Source organism: Capra hircus, chromosome 10 (assembly GCF_001704415.2).
Source record: "Capra hircus breed San Clemente chromosome 10, ASM170441v1, whole genome shotgun sequence".
NCBI lineage: Eukaryota > Metazoa > Chordata > Mammalia > Artiodactyla > Bovidae > Capra > Capra hircus.
In genome coordinates this window covers 37,581,299-37,600,961 of record NC_030817.1, presented here as the reverse complement: position 1 = coordinate 37,600,961, position 19,663 = coordinate 37,581,299, and the positions used below count along the sequence as shown (strand labels likewise).

General features: G+C 40.2%; 1 protein-coding gene across 7 annotated transcripts in view; it reads right to left on the bottom strand.

Annotated features, from left to right (window-relative positions):
- Positions 1-16,943, bottom strand: part of FERMT2 (fermitin family member 2) — a 72,765-nt gene extending 55,822 nt beyond the window's left edge. For 2 of the 7 annotated variants that reach the window (XM_018054131.1, XM_018054133.1), the window contains exons 1-2: positions 15,606-15,821; positions 15,039-15,204 (exon numbers count right to left, since the gene is read on the bottom strand). In XM_018054131.1, the coding sequence (XP_017909620.1) occupies positions 15,039-15,195 (157 nt within the window). In that variant the 5' untranslated portion in view covers positions 15,196-15,204; positions 15,606-15,821. Of the gene's footprint in view, positions 1-15,038; positions 15,205-15,605; positions 15,822-16,828 lie in introns of those variants that run through there. The other 5 variants (XM_018054137.1, XM_018054136.1, XM_018054132.1 and 2 more) reach the window with 4 other exon arrangements.

Genomic DNA, 19,663 nt, shown 5'->3' with positions numbered 1-19,663 from the left:
GATAACTAAAACGTGTATGTTGAAACTGTGCAAAATATTGATGGTTTCCAAAATTCTGATATGTTCTATTCTTAATAAAATGTTTGTCATCTGTTAGTAGAAGCAGTAAACCATTTCAAAGTTTACATATCATTCAAACTGTCAAAATATTTCAATTAGAGTACTCCATTCAATTTCAGCATAAGAAAATTATTATTTTACATTAAGATTTCAATGAGTGACTAAAACAGATGCATCAACCAGTGATTAAAAACATTTAGAACCTAAACTTCTGATACCAAGTGACTAGTTGACATTTCTTTGACATAGCTAACTTGATTGAAAATTCAGGAATTCACCCATCAAAGCAAAACACAATCAACTAAGTTTACAAATCGCCTTCTGAAGTTACTCACAAACACAAAATAATGTTTATAAATTTCAGTATCAATTGAATACTATTTCAAATAGCCATAATATCTGCTATTACAAAATACACTAATTCGAGTAGTTAAGTTTTACCAGATGACATAAGTCATGCGTGCAATTACAGAGTGCACACAAACAGAAGGCATGTCAATTATTCATTTCCAGAGGGTGGGTAACTTTCTATCCAATCCTAAAGGCTTACTACAAATTTGGTTCAGTTTGGCTTGTTCCTAGTAGACTGGACTCAAAAGTCCATGCAATGTCAACATCTGACAAACTCGAAGAGTAACATCAAGGCTGAATTTATCAGTTAGTGTTTGACTCACGGAGTATTAAAACTGGATTTGTTTTTTGAAATTAGTCAAAGGCACTAGCTATTCATTCTATACTTCAAAAAAGAAGTATGGAAACAAATTCTAATACAGGACTACAGCACAAGCTATGGAAAAATATATCTCCTGGAATCTGAGAGGCTTACTACTGCTTGTATCATATGTTACTGATATATATGAATATGATGTACTTCAAATTTGTAAAGATCTGATGTCTCTTTCCAGTTTAAAATCTGTTATTGGTATCTCACAGCTCTTACCACAACACTAAATCTTTTAAATTTGGTTTACAATGCACTTTAAGCATTTGCTTATTTCTTAAGCCTGTCAAGTCCCTGGTTCCCCAGGACCATTCCTCCATCAACACAGACTCTCAGTTCCTCAAATGGCGGCCTTCCCTCACCCCCATGCTCTCATGCTCGACTTCTCATGTTCTCTCAATCTGCTGCTCTTTTATCCTACACCGCCTTCCTAAGATCTTCTGCCACTCATTCACCTGGCTCTTTCCTACTCCACCATCGGGCTTCCCTGGTGGCTTAGAGGTTAAAGCGTCTGCCCACAATGCGGGAAACCTGGGTTCAATCCCTGGGTCAGGAAGATCCCCTGGAGAAGGAAAAGGAGACCCACTCTAATATTCTTGCCTGAAGAATCCCATGTACAGAGGAGCCCGGTGGACACCACTGGCCCTCAATTTAAATGTAATTTCCTCCAGAAACCCTTCCCCATATACTAGGTTGGGTTCCCTAGTATATATACTCTCTGATAACTATTTTAATTATCATAACACTCATCACATAATAGCAATTCTTATTTAAAGATGATCTTGCCCCTAAGACTGCAGGTCAAATCAGTCTAAGGATTAAGTTAATTCTGTACACTTCTTGTCTCTGGCATTTGCAGTATGGTAGCTGGCACTCTAGTAGGTTCTCATTTAGAGCAAGTAGGTGAATGAAGGAATAACAGAAGAAAACAGAATACCATTTCCTGACTTAATGATATCTTTCCTCTCTATAATCATATTTTCTATTTCTCTTAGTCTCTAATACATCATAAACATCACAGCTTTCAATCCAGAATACCTTTCTTCCAAACTTTTCACCCTGGCTCTCTTCAAATAAAGTCAGTCAATCTAGGCTCATGCTTCTAAATCTCTACCATCTTCCTGAACCACATATTTGGTGCTTCACATTGAGACTGTCAATTCAAAGCAATCTTTTTTTTTTTTTTTTTTTACTAGAAAGTCGTTCAGATTTTATGTGGGGACTATGTCCCATTACCTAATATAATGCTTCAGTTCATTTCAGTTCAGTCGCTCAGTAGTGTCCGACTCTTTGTGACCTCATGAATCACTGCACGCCAGGCCTCCTGTCCATCACCAACTCCTGGAGTTCACTCAGACTCACATCCATTGAGTCAGTGATGCCATCCAGCCATCCCATTCTCTGTCATCCCCTTCTCCTCCTGCCCCCAATCCCTCCCAGCATCAGGGTCTTTTCCAATGAGTCAACTCTTCGCATGAGGCCAAAGTACTGGAGTTTCAGCTTTAGCATTATTCCCTCCAAAGAAATCCCAGGGCTAATTTCCTTCAGAATGGGCTGGTTGGATCTTCTTGCAGTCCAAGGGACTCTCAAGAGTCTTCTCAAACACCACAGTTCAAAAGCATCAATTCTTCGGCACTCAGTTTTCTTCACAGTCCATCTCTCACATTCATACACAACCACAGGAAAAACCATAGCCTTTACTAGATGGACCTTTGTTGGCAAAGTAATGTCTCTGCTTTTGAATATGCTGTCTAGGTTGGTCTTAACTTTTCTTCCAAGGAGTAAGCGTCTTTTAATTTCATGGCTGCAGTCACCATCTGCACTGATTTTGGAGCCCCCCGAAATAAAGTCTGACACTGTTTTCACTGTTTCCCCATGTATTTCCCATGAAGTGATGGGACCGGATGCCATGATCTTCATTTTCTGATCGTGGAGCTTTAAGCCAACTTTTTCACTCTCCTCTTTCACTTTCATCAAAAGGCTTTTTAGTTCCTCTTCACTTTCTGCCATAAGGGTGGTGTCATCTGCATAATCTGAGGTTACTGATATTTTTCCCAGCAATCTTGATTCCAGCTTGTACTTCTTCCAGCCCAGCATTTCTCATGATGTACCCTACGTATAAGTTAAATAAGCAGTGACAATATACAGCCTTGACGTACTCCTTTTCCTATTTGGAACCAGTCTGTTGTTTCATGTCCAGTTCTAACTGTTGCTTCCTGACCTGCATATAGGTTTCTCAAGAGGCACGTTAGGTTCTCTGGTATTCCCATCTCTTTCAGAATTTTCCAGTTTATTGTGGCCCTCCATAAATGTTTGCTTGCTGCTACAACTGACGGGTCAAGTTCACCACCTCTTTGATCCTCACAAATGCCACATGTTAAAAGCCTCTCTTCCCTGGTGGCTCAGAGGTTAAAGTGTCTGCCTCCAATGTGGGAGACCCGGCTCTGATCCCTGGGTCGGGAAGATCCCCTGGAGAAGGAAATGGTAACCCACTCCAGTATTCTTGCCCGGAGAATCCCATGGACAGAGAAGCCTGGCAGGCTACAGTCCACTGGGTCACAAAGAGTCAGACACGACTGAGCGACTTCACTTCAACCTACTGAAACAAAAAATTAATATACAGACCTATCTTTGGGTGGGAATATTTATACGTGAATGTCTCCTCTTGCTCTAAAGTCCCTCTTTCCTAGTCTAAGTTCTTTTAAGGCACTTATTCCCCAAATTCATCAGGGAAAATATTTAGTAGTGAGATATCCTAGCCGTCCATTAGGATCCTCAATAAAATAACCACAGTCACTCTGAAGGACAGAGAAGCCTGGCATGCTGCAGTCCATGGGGTCATAAAGAGCTGGACGAGACTGAGCAACTGAACAACAACCATCTCCCTAACAGTACTCACTATACACCACTGTGTCCTTTACACGTATGTATTCATTTAATCCTCACAACAACTCATATGAGGTAAATATATTATTACCCTCATTTTATTTATAGGAGACTAAGCCACCACAAAGCTAAATAACTTGACCCAGGGTCACAAAGCTTATAGGGAGTGAAGCCAGTATTCCCACCCAGGCAGTTTAGCTCAGGGAACACATTCCAGAGTTCAGAACCATTAAACAAAACTTACAAAAGCAAGAAAATAAGAAGGGGTTTTAGTTAAGTACTACATAAATACAATGAAAATAAACCAGGCTATTTCAACCCATAATTCAAATTGTTGTTTTAAGTTTACATAGTATTTGAAGGATAACTGAGGGTAACATTTTTTTTTGAGCTCTTAATATAGGCATTCTACTTATTACCAGAGATTCTGTTAATATTGGTGTGGCCAAAAGGTTCATTCAGGTTTTTTTGTACCATCTCTTGAAAAAGACCTGAACAAACTTTTTGGTCATCCCAATACTTTTTACATCATACTTACTTCTTACATTAACTCTAAGAAGCAAGGAAGTAAACAAAGGTTAAGTGAGATTAATAATCAGGAGAGGTTAAAACAATATGCCAAGGTCATATATAACTCTAAGTGGCCATGTCTTGGACTTAAGTCCTTAAACATTGACAAAGTTAACCTTTTAAAAAAGGCATTTGCTTAAACCAGAATATTAAATTGGAACAGCCTCCATTTAAGCATGGTTTATCTATAATTTTCTATATATTGGAATATAAAATCTATTGCTTCTAAACCATCTTTGTCATATCCAGGCAAGAATACTGAAGTGGGTAGTCAGTACACCTTTCTCCAGGGGATCCTCCTGACCCAGGGATGGAACACAGATCTCCTGCATTACAGGCAGATTCTTTACCGTCTGAGCCACCAGGGAAACCCCACAGTGATAAAGGTAAGCACAATAAAGTTAAAATACATTCCTAATATGGTAGAGAATAAATCAGTACTATTTGACTCACCTTTATAAATGACACATTCCCAATCTTTTATAAAATATTATTTCTCTAGCTCGGTAAAAGGGAACATTTTATATAGCTACACTTCATCAACATAGCTCCATTTACAGCGGCTATTCTAAAATACTTCACATATATTAACTGAGTCCTTATAATAAGCCTAGGATAAAGACATTGTTATTATTCCCATTTTGCAGATGAGCAACCAGAGGCACAGACAGGTTAGGTCACACACCACAGGGCTGCAAAATCAGGATTATGACAGTTAGGAAGCCCTCCCACAGTCTATGCTCCACAACAAGGGCATTCTATCACAGCAACAGATTGCATCAACACCTTGCATAAAAGCTTAAACTGATACAGCAACAGTCTACATTTTTCAAGTTATTTTTAATTTCAAAGGTTACGAAATTCAGGAACTACATTAAGGAACAATAAACTGGGAGGCACTTATCCAACAGACATCTTCATCTGCAATCAATAATGCTAGCACGTCACTGGTGTTTTATTCATAACCTTGAATGCTCCATTAAGAAAAGATATCAAAACCATCATTACACTGAGGCTTTAAAATTGATCTTTAAAATACCTCATGTAGCTTTTAGTTACAGCACAGTATAAAAATAAGATAGGTAAATATCTGAGAAAAGATTCACTACAGATTCCAAAGCAAACGTCACCTCCTCTGGGCTGAAGGTTACCGGCTCTGTTACCTTGAACACTGTATAAGGGTTACCCACTGAAACTGGATGGTCTTTATAACTAAATAATAAATAATTGCGTCTGCAGACTGAATCATGAAAGGAAGGGAAATCTAAATGTAAACTCATTTCAACCATTTATCGCTTATCATCTTCTCTTAAGAACACTAACTCACTTAGAAGCAGAATTACTGAAACTGAGAAAAAATATCAGAAAATAAAAATTTCAACACTCTACACATAACTCTGAGTCACTATGAATAAATAGTGTAATACTGTCAATGAAGGAAGGCAGACAAAAAGCAAAGAATGAAGGATTCAAATAATGACCCTTTATACACAATGATACTATTTAGAGGATACTATATTTGAAGAACAATTTTCAAAGACTTCCAATAACATTACAAAGGTAAGGTAACAAACTTAAGTGAAGGCTTCTGTCTTTATCTATACTGTACAGATAAGGAGACTGAGACCCGTAACATGAAAACTCTGACTTAAAAACTTTCTAAAAATCACAAAGCTATTAAGTAGCATGGTCAGGATTATAATCCAGACTTAATTCTTTTGATAACATTACATCCTAAAATTTTAATTATTCAATGATGCTTTATTACAGATCTATTTTTATGACTAATGTTCTAAAATATCTAGGTCTTCTAATGGATTGCTGATAAATCAGTTTTCACTGGCCTATTATTTTATAGCTCAGATTTTACCACATAAAAGTTGTAATTACATTATTTCAAACTGATATGATGCAATTATTCCCCTTCTGATACATTATCACTACTATACTTCATATATTTCTCCTTTCAACATACAAAAATAAACAAAAGCTATACAACTTATAGGGCAAAAAGTTTCAAATTCTGACTAAGCCAATTCCCTTGTGGAAGACAATTTTTCAAAAGTTCAATCCAGAAAAAACCTGATAAAATTGGACTTCCTCAAAATTTAAAAGTTTTGCTCTTTGAAAGATACGGTTAAGAAAATAAAAAGACAAGCCACAGACTGGGAGAAAATACTACAAAACACCTATCAGATAAAGTACTTGTATCTGGAATATATTAAGTAATCTTAAAACTCAACAAGAAAACAAACAATTAAAAAAATAAGCAAATGATATGAAGACAATTTACTAAGATATACACATGGCATATAAGCCTGTAAAAAGCTTCCCATCATAGCCATTAAGTGTGACTTACAATCATCGTAAGATATCATTACATACTTTATTAGACTGAATAAAATTAAACAAAAATAAAATCAAAAACACCTGACAATACCAAATGCTACTGGAGGACTCGGAACAATTGTTAATTCTCATAAAATCTCCGCAAACTAGAAACAACAGTGGTACTCTGAAAACACTGGAAACAACTGGTAGACAGACAAACTGTGGTACACATTCATAAAATGAACTACAACTGAACAACGAAAACAACTACTCACACACAAGAATCTAAAATGTATTACGCTAAACATCTATTTCTGCTTTATTGATTATGCCAAAGCCTTTGACTCTGTGGATCACAATAAACTGTGGAAAATTCTGAAAGAGATGGGCATACCAGACCACCTGACCTGCCTCTTGAGAAATCTGTATGCAGGTCAGGAAGCAACAGTTAGAACTGGACATGGAACAACAGACTGGTTCCAAATAGGAAAAGGAGTATGTCAAGGCTGTATATTGTCACCCTGCTTATTTAACTTCTATGCAGAGTACATCATGAGAAACGCTGGACTGGAAGAAGCACAAGCTAGAATCAAGATTGCCGGGAGAAATATCAATCACCTCAGATATGCAGATGACACCACCCTTATGGCAGAAAGTGAAGAGGAACTAAAAATCCTCTTGATGAAAGTGAAAGAGAGTGAAAAAGTTGACTTAAAGCTCAACAATGAGAAAACTAAGATCACAGCATCTGGTCCCATCACTTCATGGGAAATAGATGAGGAAACAGTGGCTGACTTTATTTTGGGGGGCTCCAAAATCAGTGCAGATGGTGACTGCAGCCATGAAATTAAAAGACGCTTACTCCTTGGAAGAAAAGTGATGACCAACCTAGACAGTATATTCAAAAGTAGAGACATTACTTTGCCGACTAAGGTCCGTCTAGTCAAGGCTATGCTTTTTCGAGTGGTCATGTATGGATGTGAGAGCTGGACTGTGAAGAAGGCTGAGCGCCGAAGAATTGATGCTTTTGAACTGCGGTGTTGGAGAAGACTCTTGAGAGTCCCTTGGACTGCAAAGAGATCCAACCAATCCATTCTGAAGGAGTGATGCTAAAGCTGAAACTCCAGTACTTTGGCCACCTTGTGGGAAGAGTTGACTCATTGGAGAAGACTCTGATGCTGGGAGGGATTGGGGGCAGGAGAAGGGGATGACAGAGAATGAGATGGCTGGATGGCATCACTAACTCGATGGACGTGAGTCTGAGTGAACTCCGGGAGTTGATGATGGACAGGAGGCCTGGTGTGCTGCGATTCATGGGGTCACAAAGAGTCGGACACGACTGAGCGACTGAACTGAACTGAACTGAACAATTATTTTTAAATAAAATGTACTACTAAAATGTAAAGAGCTTCCCTGGTGGCTCAGACGGTAAAGCATCTGCCTGCAATGCAGGAGACCCGGGTTTGATCCCTGGTTTGGGAAGATCTGGTGGAAAAGGAAATGGCAACCCACTCCAGTACTCTTGCCTGGAAAATTCCATGGACTGAGGAGCCTGATAGGCTACAGCCCACGGGGTTGCAAAGAGTCGAACACTACTGAGCGACTTCACTTTCACTACTTAAATGTACTAGTCGCTAAGTTGTGTCCAATTCTTTTGTGACCTCATGACCTGTATGTAGCCTGCATGGCTCCTCAATCCATGAATTTCCCAGGCAAGAATACTGGAGTGAGTTACCATTTTCTTTTCCAGGAGATCGTCCCAACCCAGAGATCAAACCCATGTCTCCTGCATTGCAGGGGGATTCTTTAGCTGAGTCACCAGAGTGAAAGAATCCACCCTCAAAGCTCCATTTATATGACATTCTGGAAAAGACATTCAGTGGTTTCTCAGGAGCTGGAGTTGAAGGGGTGGGCTCATTATAAAGAAACACAAAGACAAGTTTTTGGGGTGTTGGAAAAGTTCTATGTCTTGACTGTGGTTGTTTTATGACTGCATGCATTTGCTAAAACTCAGCACAGTATACTAAACAGTATGAATTTTATTGTATGTAAATTATACCTCAGTAAGCCCGATTTTAAGAAAAATTAACAAGCAAAAAATGCAGTAATTATGCAAAAATTTGTTACAAAAGAATTATAGTAGATATGACTTTGTAACCACAAACATGAGTGCAGAATATTATATCTCAATTAAAAAGTTATCTTAAAATATTTTTTTAGAGTATCTGTTTACCTCACACTGGGCATATATACCATTTTGTAATATACTATGGCATCAGCATAAATTTTAAATTATTTCAGTAAGATAATTATCTAAACAAAAATATTGCACATATTAGCTTTTTTCTTAAACCATTTCCATTAATTTCTAAATGGGCTCAATGTTTTCACAAGCCAAGACACAATGGTATATCATTCCTTTGTTACAAATGAATAAAAAACATACTACTGAGGGCTTCATGGTTATAAATATTTCAAATCTCTGGAATACCATTGTCCACTTACTGGTCCACTCCATTTCAGAAATCTCATGAAAACAGTAGTTAAATAGCTCTTTGCTACATTACAGAGGCATGTATGCTTGGAAGTGAGCGAAAGGGTGGAATGATAGCTATTTTCCTAGCTGTTCGGGGTTGAGAGCACAAAGCAGTCCCAAACTAGGCTCCTTCTGAGTGGCGTAATTCTTCACGATTAAAGCTGGAACCTTTTAAACGGTCTAGATTACATCTGAACTCCTTTTAAAAGGAGTTCCTCCCCGACCCCTGCCTCCACTTCAGGATATTCAGGGACTCTCAATGCCACTGAGAAAACAGCCACTTTTATCTGTACAGCACAAATAATCCATATAATGCATTTTCGCATGTATTATCTCTTTTCTCACCAAGATCTAAGAGAAAGTTTTTTAAAATTGGAATTTTACAGATGTCAAAACTCACTCAGAAGATTAGATTAGTTGTCCAAGATCACACAAGCTAATAAGTGGCAGAGCCAGAATATTATTTATTATTCTGTATATCTATTAGCGTCTACTAGCCTAAAGAAAACTAACACGATGGAAACCTATACCCAATGTGTGTAAAAATACTGTATACCTTATCCAATAGTAAGCTAAGAAGACAACTAAGTTTTAAAGATAAAGGTGTATGAAGAACCTACAATCATTCTGAAGTGAAATTCACACTGATAAACAATTTTATTGTGAAAAAAAAAGGTAAAACAATGTCTTGAAAAGACAAATGCTAAGAACTATTACATAGGATGGCTGTGAAGTCTGGAAACAGGTACTATTACTTTACATATATTTCAATGTAATATTAATAAGCCACATATTACATAATCTCTTATGGTTCTAAACTTGGTAGCCATTGTGTATATCAAAGGAAACTAAGAAAAGAAGGCAATTTACTGACAGCTAAAGGTAGAATGAGATCTTGGACGGAAAAAAACAAAGGCCAATACTGGAACAACTGCCAAATATGAATCTGGATGCATGTTAGACAACAGTATCAAATCAATGTTTAATTTCCTGAACTTGATAACTGTAATGTAATATGAAAGAGAAAGTCCTTGTTCTTAGGTGATACATATTTTAAGTACTTAGAGATGGAGGGTTATGATGTGTAACTTCCTCAAATGGTTCCCAAAAGTGTGTGTGCATGTGCACAGAGAAATCAAATGAAAAATGCTAACAGATGATCTAAATGAAGATTATAGCATTCAGTTATCATTCTTGAATGTGTAAGTTTGAAATTTCAAAAAATAAAGAGTTGAAGATAAAAGACAAAACTTCAAATTTTCTGTTTTTAATAGCTAATAAACATTTCCAACACTATCTTTTCTAACAAACTGAATAAAAAAGATACATTCTTTTTAGTGCCTCTATAAATATAAGTTAACTCTACTTGGAATCAAACAGTATTTATTGACTTTTTTAAAACTGGGTATAAAACACAGCAGCAAACAACCCATAATGTATCCAAAGAATAGCTTGAACTTTATTACATGCTATGAGAATTTTAGTAAAATTCACAGTGTCCTTTATTTTTAAAGAGCTTCAGATGTGCTGAGAAACAGATAAAATTCAATGTCCAGTTCTTATGGATCATTAAGAGTACTCTAAATACTGAGTAAGGAGAAGGCAATGGTAACCCACTCCAGTACTCTTGCCTGGAAAATCCTATGGACGGAGGAGCCTGGTAGGCTGCAGTCCATGGGGTTGCTAAGAGTCGGACACGACTGAGCGACTTCACTTTCACGCACTGGAGAAGGAAATGACAACCCACTCCAGTGTTCTTGCCTGGAGAATCCCAGGGACAGGGGAGCCTGGTGGGCTGCCGTCTATGGGGTCGCACAGAATCAGACACGACTGAAGTGACTTAGCAGCAAATACTGAGTAAACTTGCTCTAAGACAGCACATATTTAACTAAAATTCAACTTATTCTCATATATGATTTCACCATGAAGCGCTTCTCCCACCCTACTTCAAAAGATTTTCAGAAATTTTTATCTTGATATAGTCCACTATGAATGCACTGACGCTGCATCATGCTGACATTTCACTTCCATGAATTCAATCATAAGCCCTCAGAGAAAAAAAACTGAGGATTTCAACAACATAGACACCATTTCACTAAATAAGCACACCCTCCCCAAGGAGCACTAAGCAGGAGTATAAGGGAGCTGTCCAGTAAAGTAAGCGTTTCTCCCCATGAGCATCTTGCCAAGCTCTGATCCCAGTATTTAAAGTATTTTTGTATAACAAAGCCCCGAATGCAAGCCACTTTCTTCATCTCTGGTCCAACTAAAGAAATTTATTTTTGGAATTTCTGAAGGAAAAACTAGCTATTTTATAATTCTATGAGATGGAATGAATGAATGGAAACCATACTTCACCATCACTTATCACTTTAAGGGATTTTTAAGGTAATCTGAACCAAAATCTTTGGCGGGTGGCATCATATATGCTAAATTCACAGTTTAACTTAATTCGAACACACAACTCCAACATAAATGTATTCTATTTCATTATTATAGCAAGAACATGGTACACAATAAAGTGAGGATGACTTCTTTCCAAAGGCTACATCCAGAAATAGTAGCCTTTTGCTATGCAGTGAAACAAAGCATCTTTTGGCATTTTGAATCCTCAATACTTACTAAGCTCTGAATTCTACAGAGTAGAACAGTTTTAATATTTCTTGGTGATCTCCAAAGGTACATCAGGGAATCCCATAAAACTGAGCCTCCTCCCTACCTGCAACATTTATTTTTAAATGCAACTATTTTTATAATTTTATTCTCTGGTGTCTTATTTTTATAATCCTTAACCTTGATATTTTATATTTTAACTCTTTTCTTAAAAAAAAAAAACTATTAGCTTTGAAAATTGTTTTCAACAAAAAGTACAGTAAGTTTTAAAAATTCTATTTAAAGCTTTCAATCTGGATTAAAAAAATCAAGGGTAATAACTTTTCATTTTCAGAATGGGGTATAAACATTGGGAAGATTGATATGGAAATTACTTGTCTAGTACCAACCTAAAGTCACAGATGCAAGAAGTTTCTGTGACATCAGGATATAATTCCCTAAAGCCCACTTTTCCATGGTGTACACTCTATTTTCTTTTAAAAGATCTGAGCAGAATAACAAATGTCTTGTGTACTAAAATTTAAAACGGATCACGTAGATCTTTGAATTAAGGTCATAAATCTAAGAATCATGGTTGAAAGACCTTACCTGAAGCACCCAAATTCTTTATAAAATTCTAAATATAAAGATGTTGCTGGAAGCATTATTTACTTTTTTAGCTTGCTTCATTAAAGTGCCTGAGTCTGGGATGAACACTGTACCTTCAAAATAAGGCTAACTTTCAAGGGCCAAATCTTTGTTTGATCATAGACCTCTTCAAAAACCTAATGAAAGCTAAGACTCTTCGCAGAAAATTTCATGTGTGCACATACACACAAAATTTTTAACACAATGTTGAAGGAAGGAGTCATCATAAAATCTACTAATCCCAGAGAAATAACTGTTATCACTGATTATGTGCAAGACAGCCTTAAAACATAATGCTCTGATATTTATTCATATACACTATGATGAAAATAAGAAGGCATGTGGAGTTTGAAAACATAGGTGAAGGCTGTTCTTCGGTACCATAACTGCTCCGAGTGCAGAGCAGCCTGGTTCTGCTAATTGTCCATCCCTGCTCTACAACCGCCTCAGACATGAGACCCTGCACCATCTGATCTGTGCCATGACCTCCATGTCTTTTCATCTAAACTCTGCAAGCTTCTTTGATCCACTTCAGCTGTTGACAAGTAACCATCCAGTCTGTCCAATACCATCAGTAACACAACTTACGGCTTCAGAAGGCAGGCCATTCCAGTTTTAGGCAACTCTGAAGAATTAAAAAGTTCTTTTCTAATCTGACGAGCCTTATTTGTAAGTCAAAATGCTGTCCAGAATTTCTCCTCTATTTACTTGCCAATAGGTAACAAAATAGCTTGCCATTCAAAATATCTAATCTTAAAACCAGGAGCAAAAATTCACTAAGCCCTACTTTTACCAAACGGGAAAGTCAGAATTACGCTAAAGAACATTTTCTACTTGAAAATCAAAATCTAAGAGGATCAATATTGTTCAGTTCAAGAAAGATGTAAGGCTTTCATGTATACATTTCCTACCTTACTGGGTTTCTTTTCACTGCATAAAAAATTTAAATATATCAACATTAAAAGATTAACATTATAGTCACTGCAAATTAACATCAGTTCTGTCTGCAAATAGTTTATTCTCTGTATTTCTATTTAGGCCTGTGATTCTATAATAAACAGCTCCAATCAATGCAACATAGTCATTATTTATTCATTAGATAAAGCCTGGCTTTCAAGAACTACAAGTTGTCTCAGTCACCTTCAACAGCTCCTTTTTCACAATAATATCTCTTATTGAAACCAGTGTATTAATAAGGCCCATTTGTCATATACAAAGCAATCTCTGAAGCAAATGCTTACTCCCTTTGAAAACAAAGGAAATACAAACAGTTATATTTGATATTTTCTTCCTTAAACAATCCCTTACTAGTGCTGGACAAAAAAGACTCAAATATTTAGCACAGTGACTGACTTAGTCAAATCAGATAAGAACAATGATAACTAACAGTTATGTAGGTAAACACACAGCAGAATCTCATTTTGAAAGGGTTACAAAGCAGGGGGACTCCCTCCTGGGCTCTGTCGCAGAGAGTCAAACAATGCGCATTCCTAAGGAGGTTTCCCTCTAAGGAGCTTCTTTATGGTCCTTCAATAATTAAACTCCCTGCACTGACCCAAAAAAGGTCCACCTAAATGAATGCTGTCTTATACTGCAATTACATTGGGGCACAATTTCGGTAAGTTTATACAGAAGGTATACACTAATCCTTGGTAAGAAATACATTTCCTGATAAATAACCGTTTTTCTACTTTTCCAGAGTGGCCTGAAGAAGGACTGCTGTGTTTTAAAAAGACACACATACAAAGCCTAAAAAGATAATGCCACACACTTATCAGAACTTGTACTACAAACAAATGACACATTAAAACTCAGGAACAGTCCTCCAAGCATTTCTCTTGTAATAAAAGCATCTACTGAATAGTTTTAGTTGATTCTGCCAGCTGAAAATGGTTTCATCCATCACAAATGTGTACTGAAAAATTTTCTTACACTTCACACTGTTGGATATGCTAGTATGACTGAGTCAGTGTTAAAATCAATCAACTTAACAGTATTAAATCAATATATTTGTACCTAATCAAATATTGCCAATCTACAGTCAATAATATCTGCGTTTTAAAACAAAATTCTTTCACTAGCTTGTTATTTACATAAAATCCAACGCTCGAAATAACTTAAAAGCACGGACTATTATAGACAGTCAAACACTGCCCCACCCCTTCTAAGAGTGGATGACTGGAACATTTTAATATACTCCATCACGTAGTAGCACTGCTACAAAACTTTCATATTAACGCCAGAAGTTGAACATTTTTCAACAGAATTTAATTTTATATAGATTTTGCATCATCCTCAATGTCAAACGTCACCAACATTCAGGTACACTGAAGGTAAGGAACTGATAACCACAAACCCTGTAATATAACCCTCTCAACCTTCACTTGCGCACTCTTCTCACTTCCTTTAAGAATTAAGTTTTTTCTATTGCCTACGCAATTAAGAGTACTAGTTAGACTGAAATCACCAAATTATTAAAATTTCAAAGAGTAACAATACAAAAAAGAGGCAAAAGGGGAAACCCTATTTCTTTAAATATTAAGGGAATCTTACATTAGGAAAAAAAAGCATTTGCGGAATGCCAAGCAAGACTTCCAAAACCCACCCCTCCTCCCGCCTTAAAGTGCCCCCCTTCCCCACCCGCGCGCCCAGTCTGAGAAGTCGTTACTTTGACGCGGCCGGGATGCTACTCACCGAGTTTTTCCACCAATTTGAGCATCACCCCTCCAATGTGCACCTCCCCAGTCACTCTCAGGGTGACATCGCGGTTCAGGTCCGTCACATGAACGCTCAGTTCCCACGTCCCATCCGCATAGCAGCCATCTGGCATCCTTATCCCGTCCAGAGCCATGGCTCCTTCCTGCGAGCACGGAGGAAATGGCTCTCGTCAGCGTCACTCCCCCAAAGGAAAGCAAATCCCACCGAACTCGCAGAGTCAGCCGCGGGTGAGAGAAGGTGGAGAACGCGAGGGTTTCCGCACGAATTCTGGAGAGCCGGCGGCGAGGCCAGCTGCCGGCAGGACTCTGCGCCCCGCGCCCCTTCCCGGGGCCACCCCGGCTCCCGCCCCGCGGCGGCCCTCGGCGGACACGGCGCCGCCCGCTCCGCGCGGCCCCAGCCTAGCGGCCCTCGCCTAGCGGACCGCGGCGGGCTTCACCTGCCTGCCTGCCGGCCGCACCCAGGCCCGGGAGAGGCCGTCCGCGGGCTCCACGGTCCTCCTCCCAACCCGCGCTTCCCCAGTCCCTGCCGGGCCCGGCCCCTCACCGCGCGCTTCTTGCGCTCCCGGCCCAGACTGGACCAGCAACAGGCGCGGAGCGGGGGCTCGCCCGGCAGCGGCGGCGGTGTCGGGTCCCCTCCTCAGCCGGCGAAACGCTGCGTCCTGGCCCGAGCGACTAATGGAGTCCAGCCGTCGCGGCCCCTCGCCTCTCCCTCCGCGCTCCACCCCTCTCTCCCCGCCCCCTCAGTCCGAGACCAGCTCCCTCCTCCCCGCCCCGCCGAGCCGCCCTCCGCGGGTCCGGCCGCCTCGCCCCTCCCCCGCCGCCCCCCGCCACCGCTCTCGGGGCCGAGGCCGCGCGAACTCCCGGGCTGGGGAGGGGTGGCGCGCGGCGCGGAGGCAAGCCGTGCGGGGGAGGCGGGGGCGCCCGCGGCGGCAGCAATCTCGGCCCCGCCGAGTCGCTGCCCTTTTATGGAAATGAAGCACCCGGCGTAGGGATTGAATCCAACATCCGGGCTCTTGGCGGCGAGACCTGAGGAGGGGGAGCCCGAAGAGCGCGGCTGCTTCCCACCCGGGTGCGGGAGGGCGCCGGGCGCTCCCTTCCACGCTCGCGTCTCTGGCTTCGGGAGGGCATGCAGCGGGCTTCCAGCCGGAGGAGGGGGCTCGTCCATGAGAAATGGCCACAGGAAATTCCCAGGGCAAGGTCGTTTTCGGGAAACAAAGTCCCCCCGCCCCTTCCCCACGGCTGGAGCGAGCCCAAAAGTCTCGGGGCGGTGAGAAGTGCCGCACTCAGGGAGCTGAAGACAGGGGATTGGGGACGTAAAAACTTTAAAAAAAGTAAATGCCCAAGCCAACTCCGCGAACATCCAACAAAAGAATGAGAAAAAGCGGAGAGGTGAACCGCAAAGTTGCTTTGCAAGCAATGTCCGGCACAATCAGCAACTCCTACTGGACTCCCAAGAGTTTACTTGCGCTCTTAACCCATTCGGAAGCTGCAACCCGAAGTGAGTCATTTAGGTCCACGATGCTGTAGTTCGGGGGCGGTGGGGGTGTGGTGGAATCAGGGCAGTGAGATTTATTCGGAAACTTTTCTCCAGCCTTTTCGACTCTGTGTACGTATTTGTGTATTTTTATTTGCATTTTAGCAATCCCAGTCTACTAAGTTATTTAGATGGCTGGACATCCCTCTACCCCACCCTCAGCCACACCTTGAAGGAATTTTAATATCTCTGAACCGGTGCCAGCAGGTACGGGAAGAACTAAAGAATGTTACCTGTTGAGACTGACCAGTGATGGAGAACGGTCCTCCAGCTTCCCACTTCACTTCCACTTCCCCCTTATACTATCGCACTCAACCGAGAAGGCTCCAGTCAAAAACGGCTACTGGAAAACTGCCTCGCTGGCAAATAGAGGGCTCGACGAATTTAGGTCAGGAAGACGCAGATAAGATATCCCAGATCCCATAAAAGACCCCCGGTTTTAAAAGCCTCCAAGTCTTCTTGAACTGTGTCAGACTCTTCAAAGAGGACACCCCCACCCCCACCCTAGGCAAATAATACTGTGTTCAGCAACACTATTGGGAAACGAGGTTAGAGGCCTCAAGAAAGGGGTGGGACCCATGAAGGAGTAAAAGAAAAGCAGCGAAGTTTAGTCAGATCCCAGAGGTTTGGCACCAAAAATAGGGAAAACCACTACAGTATTTTCAGCTAGTCATCATGGAGAAATTGATGCCTCGGAGTCTGTAGACTCTGGTCCACTCTCCATTTCTTCTCATGTAGGTTCTAAATAGTTCACTTGGAAGCAGTATGAACGTCCAGAGAGGAGGCGATGTTTATGTAAATTATGGTGTTGCAAATATAATAGGAAAATGTTTTTAATAAAATAGTAACTTGTTAGGGTAAAAAGAAACTGTACAGAAGTGTACATGCAACTGTAAAAAATCACAAGCGTATCTAGTTCTAATTATTAAGAGAAAAAAGAGCGAAAGGAAATACACCAAAATGTTAACAAGCTCTCTGGGTGTTAAAATCAAGGGAGGTTGTTTTGCCTCTCTATTTTTTATTTTCTAAAAATTCCAAAGCTTTGCATTCAGGACTTGTCTGTCACCACCTTTAATTACATCCAGCATCTTAGTTTCTCTGGGCATGGGATTACCATCACAGTGATAGACGCAACTGATAGAGCAGCTGCTGGACACCTGGACAGGACCTTCAGGGGGTTCCTTTTGTGTTTTTAAATATCCCCAAATAAGACGAGTTCTTTGAGAGCAGGGACTTCAAGTTCTTTGTCTTGCCCACAAATTTACAAATACCTTGGCACAAAGAAAACGAAAGACATGCTAGGGTCAAATAAACTCAAAAGGCTAGGAAACACTATGTCTGCCCCCATGGAGATATTTCATTTTAGGGGGAAATCCTGGCTTGGAAATGTATGTGCTTATTTCTACACCTTATCCTCCAAAGATATACCATGATGTACAAACTATGAGATAGCATACATTATAAAGGGCACAAAACAACAAGGAAAAAAGGTGGGAAGTGGAAGATTAGAGACTTAAAATAGAGCCAGGAATGAGGCTGAGAATTGTACCTCAACAAATTTTGCAAGTGCTCCAGCAAGAAGTCTGAATTACTATGACTTCTTAAACATGCCTTTGTAGAACCAAAAATATCCACGTCCTTTCTGAATATTCCCTTTCCTTCAGGCAAATTTGTCTCAGCCAACTGTTGTGTCTCAGAAACTCTTTCAATGCTCAGTTTCCACATTCTAGTTCTCTTTTTCGAACTCTCCAGTGAGTTACTTTCTGAACAGCCTCCCACCACAATGCCTACCACTCTGACTGCTGCTGACTTCTGTGAATGTTTCCTACATTAGGATGGGGAGCTGGGAGTGGGGTGTTAATATTGCAAATATCAGTCCCGTTTCTTAGCATTGAAACAGCTTAATTATAGCTTTACAAGCGACTTCACTAGCTTTAGATACTCAGCAGTTGGTGTTAGAGCCAACTGGAAGCACAGGGTAGGCAGTGACCCCCTAAAATAACTATTAGAGGAATAGTTGGGCTGAGTTGGGTGCAGCTGGTCCCTGTAGGCCCTTTTTTTGAGTGTTTCAAGCTGTTGCTTGCTTTGAAGATTAAAGAGGAGTGAGACTTGAATCTCTGAAACGGGATTTTTTTTCTCAATTATTGAGTGAGACCTTCAAATACATTTCTTAAATGTTTACTTCCACGTAACATTTCCCAGTGTGTTCAGATGTGGAATCTTATCTGAAATCCCCCACTAGAACCTTTAAGACAATGCAATACTTGTGGTACTTACATCATACTGAAAAGTAGCCGAGAACTCCAGTGTTTGGAAGAACAGCTCAAGCATTGAAAGCAGCAATATCCAAATAAGGTACCAAGCACTGGGCTTAGGTTTAGACCAAATGATACCTCACAGATCTGCCGTCAAATGCAGCCCTCCGACTTGGTAGTCCGCAGGTTGACTTCAGCTTTTTCTCTGAGCCCACTTAAACTGTGTTTTACAGTCTTAAAAGGTTCGTAGCAAATATAACCACTGAGTTTGAAATACAGAGAGGTTGGGGGATAGAAGAACATAAGGTTTGTGTGAGTAGGAATGTGTAGAAGTATTTTAAAATGCACTTAAAAATGCCATTTGAGGCCAGCAAGATAATGAATTATTCCTGTCAAATACCAGGTGAGCAGAATTCTCTGTTTGTCTCAGGGATTACCAAAAATGGAGCTCCCTGTGAAAGCTACTAAGGAGGTAGAAATCAAGGGGCATGGAGTGTGAACTAATACAGGGAAGGAAGGTTGCAGGGGCTACTTTTTTGATAGAAGTGGTATTCAAGCTGGACATCGAGGAAAAGTCTGGGAAAATGAGAAACAAGGAAGACTTGCTTCAGGGTGGGGCTGTTTTGACACAGACCTAAAGAAAGCCTCTGAGATAACATTGAAATCTCTACTTCAAGGGGAAAGAAATACACTCTTGTATTTACTGCTCTAGATTACAGAAAGCTATTTGGTAGAAAATCATGCTAGTTGATCCTTAGGCAACAGGTTTTAAACATCACATCATCTTGTGAAATGTTCTGCCTCTGACAGACA